Raw genomic sequence first — 9,397 nt, 5'->3', positions numbered from 1 at the left:
ATATCATTGGGAATTGCTAGTACTCTTTTTATTTGGTGTGGCCACACCTCCATTTCCACTCCTTATGCTATTGAGACTTGAGTTAGTGGTACATTATTCTTTGCCATCTTCATCACAATGTGATGCATACATTGATTGATCCAAGATTGGTGTTTTGACAGTATACATTTGGATTTAGCGATCATTGTTTATTGCACTGCAGTTATTCAATATCTACACTGGTCAGTGTACATTCTCTTTGCATAACTTTTATTGTTTTATGTACTAATAAATGTTTTTTATTATCTCACGGACCGTATCAGCAGATTCTGTGTGTGCTAGCTGTCAGCGCTGTTGTTGTGTGTTGAGCCCAGTGACCTAGTCCAACGTAGCCCACTATGCGATCGGTTGGGGCAGATGCCCCCCAGCCCAGCCAGCCCCTGCTGAGAATTAATTTTGGGTGATGTTAATCACGTTTTTGCTATAATAAAGAATTCTACTTACCTGGGATCGGAATAAGGTGAGCATCAGCAGGCATTGCTCAGATTTTGGGGGTCCCACCAGAGAGTCTGCATGCTGGTCTCCAGGTATGTAACCTTTGGGTACCAGGTTTTACTTAGGATATTATCCATAAAATGAACTACACCAGTGGATGTATATATATATATATATATATATATATATATATATATATATATATATATATATTTAGGATTCTTGCAGACTTGTTACTCTGACCCATTTCATCTAGAGATATTTCTTCTACTCATGAATTTAGCACTGATTTTGCTACTTTATTAACTTATTCTTGATTCATGTACTGTTGTAAAATACTTGTTGTATAGAAATTTGTGAATGTACCAATGTTAAGTCGTTTAGAAAGTCTATTCTAAATTCAGAAGCAGACTAAAATATTCCGGATGTAATAGACTGTCCGATGTCATTTTTCTCGTGAATGCAAAACATTCATTCATTCATTCATTGAACGATCGTTTTCCCTACTATACAGCGTTAAAATTTTTTTTGCTTTGTCTGGTAATAAAGTTTGTTTAAAAAAAAAAAAGAAGAAAAAAAAAAAGGTGGGAGTGGTGTACATGCGGCACACAGAGGGCTCAGCAGCTGAGAGCAACAGGCAGCGAGGAAGGGATCTCTGCTGCCGGAAGGACTCTTGTGATGCACAGAAATGCCGATCTGACAGTTGATGCTGATCCAATAAGTGTTGATCACTTGTAGTTTGAAGACTGTCAGTGAGTACAGCGTTCCTTCTGCCTGGTAACCTGCACCGAGGTGTAAGGGCTTAGGGGCTCGCAGTTCTATGGAGTTGTTACACTTGTTAAATCTTGTCTTAAAAAGTTATTTTCTATTGATAACGTGTGTGCTTCTGCAGATTTAGCTTGATTTTTCTCTATGTATGTGGAAATGGATATATGCATCTGGACATAGATTGTTTTACTGTGCATTTATAGCGTTAGAAATCATTACATGTTGTCCAAAAATATGTCACTAGTGTAGATAATAAGGATTTTAATTAGTATTTTAGTTTACTTCTCAGAGTGTTTATGAGCTGGCAACATTTTCTGCAGAGCAGCACAGCTGTCATTTAGCATTAACTAACAAAATTTTGGCCATAAAGTAATGGTGACAAGAAAGCTAGTTTTAGCTATTTGAATAATTACCTGTAGTTTTTTAAGGTATGAAGGCTAAATATAAAGTAACTTTATGTAAGGACCCCACCTCCCGAAACCTTATTACCGCTGCCCTCCACCACCCCTCTCTAGGGATTTCTACTATGGAATTGCTAGCCCAAACTGGTATAGCCCATGAAAAACTACAACACTTCCTACTAGACCTTGCTGGGACAGGCTATAGACAAGTTTCTTATGTAAATGCCACAATGGCAGTGGTGAACACGTAATACGGAAACCTTCTTAAAACATAAACCTGCCACAGAACCTGTTCACAAAACACAGTTATATGACTGGCTTTCCTTTCTTTAATTAAACAACCAAAATAGTAGTAAAACTATGATGGTAGGTATACCAAAACATTAATAAAATTGGATGTTAAATATTTTACTATTCCATTTTAATTTCTTTGTCAAAAACTACTACCCTGTAATTTGAAGGGCAGTCCAGCACTTCTGGGCGCTGGGCTGCCCAGAGCCTCTTCAAAACACCAATTTATATATGCCACACACACCATAGCTGCAGTGAATGGGGCATACCCTCCAACTTTATTCCTGTGGTTAAAAGCTGTCTTTAAGATGGACAGAGCCCTATAATCTAAACTGTCTCCCCTAAATCAGAACAGTTGGGAGGTTTACATCTGCCCACTACGCAGCCTGGTGAGCGACATTCAGGTAGAATTGTCTGCACACCTAAGAGAATGGGAAGTGTCCCATTGCTGAATCTCCTGGACATTCTGGAACAGTAGACAACTGTGCACAGACTCATGAGTTTGTTCATAATGTGCACAGAGGAATAACCTAAAACCATGTGTAACATATGCTTTCCTATGTTTTAAACACAATTAAGCAAATACAATTTGTGAGGTTATTGTCTCTTTAATGATATCGGTAGTACTGGTAATAAAGCTTTCTTCTGGGTGATCAGTTGCATGATCCTGTACTAGAAGGACTAGGGACCTGATTCATTAAAGATCTTAACTTGAGAAACTTCTTCTTTCAGTCTCCTGGACAAAACCATTTTATAATGCAACGGGTGCAAATTAGTATTCTGTTTTGCACATAAGTTAAATACTGACTGTTTTTTCATGTAGCACACAAATATCAACTTTAAATTTCAGTGTACAAATAAGCTATCAAGTATTTGTGTGTTACATGAAAAAACAGTCAGTATTTAACTTATGTGCAAAACAGAATACTAATTTGCACCCCTTGCATTGTAACATGGTTTTGTCCAGGAGACTGAAATAAGAAGTTTCTCAAGTTAAGATCCTTAATGAATCAGGCCCCTAGATGCTGAAACTTCTTTCAAACTACATGTTTATGATTTCTCCAAAATATACATAGCTTTTTAACAAGGTAGATTCAGTGTAATCACATTTTTTTTTTACCTTTTTTAGGTGCACTGCATTTTCTGGTTTGAGAAATGAATGAACTAAAATACAAATTTGAGAGTATAACACCAAGAACGTTACATATTGACGCAGAGATTACAACATCATGCTTTTATGCATCTACTGCGGAGGACTTTGATGCCAGGATAGCCAACCTAGTGGAAGTATTTTTGCTGGAGATTTACAGGTGCAAATTATGCCAATTTACCAGCAGTTTGAAAAACAAAGTCTGCCTTCATGTCTCAAACGTACACCAGTTAACTCAAACCCCGCTAATTCCAGCGAGCACTGATCCAGAGGAAAATGACTCCTATAGTATTGGAGAGGAAATAGCTCAGGAAAATAAAATAAATGAGGAAAATATGGAAAAAATGCCTTTCTTGTATAGAATGCTAAACACTATGAGCCCAGAATCATGTAGTATGAGCCTTGGGAGCCAAAGTGGCAACACAAATATGGTCAGTGCAAGTGAAGTAAATTCATTATTTGAAGAAGAACAGTCAGAGTTCCGGCTGGATGAAACTGTTCCAGATGACTCTATTCCTCCTGTGACTACAGCAGATTCACCCAGAAGCAAAGCTGAAGATGATGCTCAGTGTGAACACCTCTTATCTTTGGGCCTTTACCGGATTTCTAGCGTTAGACAGATTCCTACGGCAACTGACGCAAAACTTCCTAAAAGCAGCGTGGTTCAAGAAACGGAAAGGACAGAAAGTAGACATGCAAAAGTAAACAATATGCCGTCCTTGTCAGTTGACCAGTTAAAAAAGACTGATGGCAAGAAACAGAGCTATACATGTGCCTCTTGTCAACTTGAATTTGAAACAAAGGACACTTACAAAATACACGTGCAGTGTCACAAGCATGGAGGTGGCTTCACCTGCTTGTATTGTGATTGCTCCATGAGTGAATGGACCCCAATGGAAAAACACATCAATAGTCACCGTCTGGTAAGAAAGAGCTATCAATGTCAGGTTTGTGAGAAACGCTTCATGACACAGAGTGCATGGAAAAGCCACATGAGGACCCATGACAAGAAGAGTGAAGTATTCTTGTGCACAAAATGCCCTTTATCATTTGAAAGTGAAAGTGTCAGAAACCTGCATGTGACTTGTCATCATGAAGATGTCTTCAAGTGTTGTCAGTGTGGACTAGTGGGTATGTGCTTCATTCTTTTTCCATGGCAGCTTAGCTCTCCATCCATCATTAAGGCTCATTTTACATATGTGCAAATGCACCAGGTTTTGTTTTGTTTATAACCTGCAAGTGCATGTATTTACAGGCCTATATGGCAGTATTTGCAGATATACCACAGTTTGCACTGTGTAATGGGTGGATCAGAGATATTTTGCTGAATGTAGATTAGGAGCACAAGCACGGCCTGTTCGTTCCACATCCTCAGAGATTGCAGCGATTGGGACTCGGTGTTTACATTCAGTAGGATGTACATTTTTTGGCACATTAAAAAAAACAATGCAATCCAATGTATGACTGTGATATAAGATTAATTTAAGTGGAGCTAAACAAAGCAGCATTTTAGGAAAAAAAAAAGTATAAAGTTTAAATGAAGGGGATGGATTGGTAGTAGATTGATCTTCCCAGACAGCTCCCAGGACTATGATGTGGGCATGCACCTTGAAAAACCACACATAAAGAAGCAGTGCATATCCATTTTTTTTTTCATTTTCTTGCTGTTAGCCTAATTATATGTTTTTGTACTTCATTAATACTTCTAATTTTATTTTATTTTTTGTAAGGATGTTATGTAATCATGATAAAATTTAAACATTTTCTATTATTAGGAAACATTGTTTTGTAGGTTTAAAGCGTGTGCATGTGTGTGGAGATAGAGAGAGAGAGATATATATATATATAATTGTGTTACCATTGCACTTCAGTATGTTGAGTATTACTACTTTTACTTTTTTTATTGTTGCATTTACGTTCTGCTTTGCTTTCATTATTACAGTTTTAGTTCACAGCTACAGCTCTTTATAATAACCATGTTATTTCATTTTAATCCATTTGCAGAGCAAGAATGGAATAAGATTTATGAACATTTGTGTAATCATGATGGTGATTTGAAACCCTTTATCTGTGACAAGTGCAACCAAAGATTCTTCACAGAGTAAGTTTCAAGAAATCCCAGACAGCACAGATGGTCAAAGATGTTTAGCGAGAGGTTACCAGGGGAGTTGGCAGTTTTACTCTATTATCATTATTGTTTATATAGCACCATTCGTATTACACAGCACTGTACAGAGAATATGTGATCATTCACATCAGTCTCTGCCCCATTGGAGCTTTCGTTATATATTTACCTAACACACACGGGTTGGATTCGAGCCCATGATCCCAGCACTGTGACAGAGCAGTACTAACCACACGTCGCCCTATATAAACATACAATATATCATGTATATGTTACAGTAGATGCTAGCAGGGCTGGCATCAGAAATTGTGGGCCCAGTACAAATGAAATAGACAGGGCCCACCCTCCCCGCTGCCGGCCACCCCTTCTCTTTCCACAAGCCCCCTTCCCCCTCCACACCCCGGCCGCCTCCCTCGTGGATAGCTTATGATTTTGGAGGCAAATGCAAAAGTGTTACATATAAAAGAAAGTACTATGTGTTTGAAAGATGAATAGTAGGAGATGGAAGTAGGAGAAATGAGGTGGGGTATGTCATATGCACAGACACAATCACAGAGAGCCTCTCCTCCCGTCACTACGAGGAGCACTGCTATACAATATAATGATGAGATTATTGGCATACGCATCATAGGGATCACATAGCTTACTTCTACAGTCCCTATGAGAAGCACTACTGCTGAATATAATGAGCAGGGGACTGTTATACACAAAGTTAGGATCACAGAGAGTGTCCTCCAAGTTAGGACCATCCTTACACCGTTTGATAAGAATGTCAATGCAGGAATAATATTTTGAATGTACTTGGCATATTTTACATACAATATTCCAATTGCGGTCCCAAGCTTTCTGGATAATAGACCTCATATTCATATTGTCTTAAGAATGATATTTTGGTAAATGTTCTGTGCTTTTTACCTGACAATATACACACTTAATAATTTCACTTTTACTTATGAAAAACATTCATCAAATTATTTTTTAGGGAAATATAGTGACGTTACATGCAAAGAAAATAAGTAAAGATCAGGAGTGAGGTTTAGGGTCACTGCACAATGATAATACAATGGTATGGTACTTAGCCAGCCATTGTTCAGTATATAAATCATCTCCGCATTCATTTCTATAACACCTCGTTTGTTTAGGTCACAGTATCTAATAAAATAACCATTTATCAAATAAAATCTAATTCATGTAGAGAAATTAAATTATTTCTGGTTGGTAAAATCGTAAACGAGTTCACTCAAATGAATATTATAATCCCAGTGCTATTGTACAATAATTGCAGATAATAATGTACTGCAACTGGTTTAGAAAAGCCTAATAAAATAAGTGTACAAGCAAGTAAGAATTTTAAATATTATATTATTATTATTATAGTGTGAAGCTATTCAGTCTTTTTATATACTTAGCTGCAGTCTGCTACAATTTCTTCTTAAAATACCTGAATATTGCAACAGGGGCTTTCTGTTTTCCAGATGGTAAACCTGGAATTATGTAGCCTCCAAAAGTGAAAGTAAAATGTACTCTTCCATCTTACCCAGAGATTATATAACAGCTGTGGCTAATATAGTTCTATCATGATAGCCCTGACAAAATAACTCGCTACCACCATATTGTGTACCTAGTGACACTAACATGCACATTTATAAAAATTAAAAAAAACAGCCCAGAGAAAGGTGTTGATTGCAGCAGCCTCTTGATAGTAGAGCGCTGCTCCTTCCTACAGCAGCAGCGGGAAGATGATCAATTGACAGGGGGCCGATCACATGGGCGGAGTGATCATTCCCCTGCAGTTCACCACCGATCGCATTTGACAGCTGCTCACTGCCAGGCTCACAGCAGCAATGGGGACACTGGGGAGCAGACAGCAGCGGTGGACATTGGGGCCCCCGGGCTCCAGACGCCTGTACTCCCCGTACCCGCCTGATGGCGGCCTTGGATGCCAGCAATATTAAACTTAAGTACATAGTAAAGGTTATTCTAATGAAAAATATTTTCCTCCAATCACATACTATGTGTAATTGATTATAGTCTGTCCTAAAAAAGCAAGGTCTTAACATGTTTTCATAAACTTTGCTTTGGAACTTTCTAACACTGACAGTGTTAAAGAACCCAATACAGTCTGTAATAAGGGCAGAATATAATGTATACATGTGGATAAATATATTTAAGTGTTCATTATATTAATGCCTGCCACCTATCAATGAAAACATAATGGGTATGGTGAAGCCTTAAAAAAGTTATGTCAAAGTTTTACATATTTATGTGATTGAAAGAGCCATACGCTTAATGCAATGTGCTACCTGAATCACAAACCACCTCTGTGACAGTTATACAATAATTATGAGTCTATATAAGAAACACTTGGAAAATATGCAACATAATCAATATGACATTACTTGCACTGTGAGAACTGAGAACCAGTTAATATTACTAAACTAATTGAGGCTAAAGAAAAAAAAATCCTCTGACATCCCTATCACCATTTATCAGAAGCTGTACCAAACAATTGTCCCCCTCCTTTTTTCATGATTGGTTTTAACCTATTGGCTGTGTTTCAGTAAAAATGATATGGTCTTAGGTTATGTAGGTAATGCCTTTGTAAAAATATTATTATTTTTTTCTGCAAAATTGTGATGTTATGCAAACAAATGGACATCACGGATATCTTCATTAAGCAGATAACTATCAAAGCAACTTAGTTAAAACCGATTAATGTTCTTAAAATTTCCCAGTTAGACATGCATTTTATGTCCATGAAAATTGTTACCTGCGATGTACAATATTTTAGTTTTTTATTGCATATGATATGTGATGATGGAAAAAAAACCTCTTTCCAATATAGAAAGAGCGAAAACCCAATAAATATTTAAACCGTAGTTAATGGAGACCACTCACTCTTCTGTTTGGTTGCTCATCTTCTATCTCCTCAATGTAATCAGCAGTTTGAGGCAGCACTAGTAACTCTTTATTCTATTAACCTTTTTATAGAAAATAAAGAAAAAACATAAGACTGTATTTCTTTCTGTCTTTATGGTGTGTTACATTGAATTATTCACAAATGGTGTTGCCATGACACACATCCTGATGTTGTACTATTAATCATAACAGCAAAACATTAGAACTGTTTCATGACTGTTAGCGACTAGTGACTAATGACTAATAGCTGTCCAAGTTTTATCAGAGAGAAAATATATTGGCATCACTTCGTACTAAAATAAAAACTAAAAATCAAAGCATTCACATTGCTGCATAGTATTTTATTGTATAGAAGTAAACTGTGCTACACAAGTTATGCTGTGGGGGTAGTCCCTAGTTATTCCTTTCATACCATAGCATCCTTTTTCTGATCCAGAATGCCTTAGTTTTAAGTATTGCCATGTCTCCTTGGAACTGGAATTTCTTGCAAAAAATATTATTTTAGCTGCCTTGCTGAATGTTTAAATTGTGCAAAACGTTCTTATTCTGGAGAAGTAAAGTATATAATATCTTTTCTCGTGAATAAGGTACACTTGTAGGATGATTAACAAATGTCTCACTTTAAGTTCAGCTTTTATTATGCTTTTTATATTTCTTTTGCTGAAGATTTTCCTTGAACTTGTCATTAATGTACTTTTTAATCTTGTTCTTGAAGATGAGGGTAGAGTAAATAATATACATGTCGCACCTCTATAAAATAATTCAAAAATCACAGAATGAAGTCATGTAATATGTACATAGTTTCAAAACTATTACAGAACTTATGGTATTTGAAATGGCATTTGCTGTACAGGAGTTGTGAAAATTTCCTCAGCAACACCTATGATATAAATAATTTAGTATATCACTGTAAGATATCTGAAGGTGTGCTTAAACAACAAAATGATAAACATCTTTGCAGAAAGTGTGGGTCTATCCTGTCTATCCTTTTTCTATATATATATATATATATATATATATATATATATATATATATATATATATATATATATATATATATATATATATATACACACACACACACACACAAGTTAACCCGTGCATGATACTCATGCATTCTAGTCAAATCAAGCTACTTAAGGTGTTAAAAAGGTTCTTGTCATGCATTTGGGGCTAGGCCAGGCTTCCTCAGGGAAAGAGCGTTACTTCCCGACGTAAGCACCCTTTTTTAACGTGGTTTTGTCCACATGTCACCACCTCATCATTCTT

The 9,397-nt window shown here is 36.6% G+C and overlaps 1 protein-coding gene across 2 annotated transcripts in view; it reads left to right on the top strand.

Moving 5' to 3' along the window:
* The first annotated feature begins 1,087 nt into the window (after positions 1 to 1,087).
* The window catches only part of LOC142158756 (uncharacterized), a 49,250-nt gene continuing 40,940 nt past the window's right edge, over positions 1,088 to 9,397 (top strand). The window contains exons 1-3 of one of the 2 annotated variants that reach the window (XM_075213003.1): positions 1,088 to 1,226; positions 3,064 to 4,215; positions 5,089 to 5,185. In XM_075213003.1, coding sequence (XP_075069104.1) covers positions 3,090 to 4,215; positions 5,089 to 5,185 — 1,223 coding nt within the window. In that variant the 5' untranslated portion in view covers positions 1,088 to 1,226; positions 3,064 to 3,089. Of the gene's footprint in view, positions 1,269 to 3,063; positions 4,216 to 5,088; positions 5,186 to 9,397 lie in introns of both variants that reach the window. The other variant, XM_075213004.1, reaches the window with a different exon arrangement.

This window comes from Mixophyes fleayi, chromosome 5, assembly GCF_038048845.1.
Source record: "Mixophyes fleayi isolate aMixFle1 chromosome 5, aMixFle1.hap1, whole genome shotgun sequence".
NCBI classification, from domain to species: domain Eukaryota; kingdom Metazoa; phylum Chordata; class Amphibia; order Anura; family Limnodynastidae; genus Mixophyes; species Mixophyes fleayi.
This window is presented reverse-complemented; position numbering and strand designations above follow the sequence as displayed.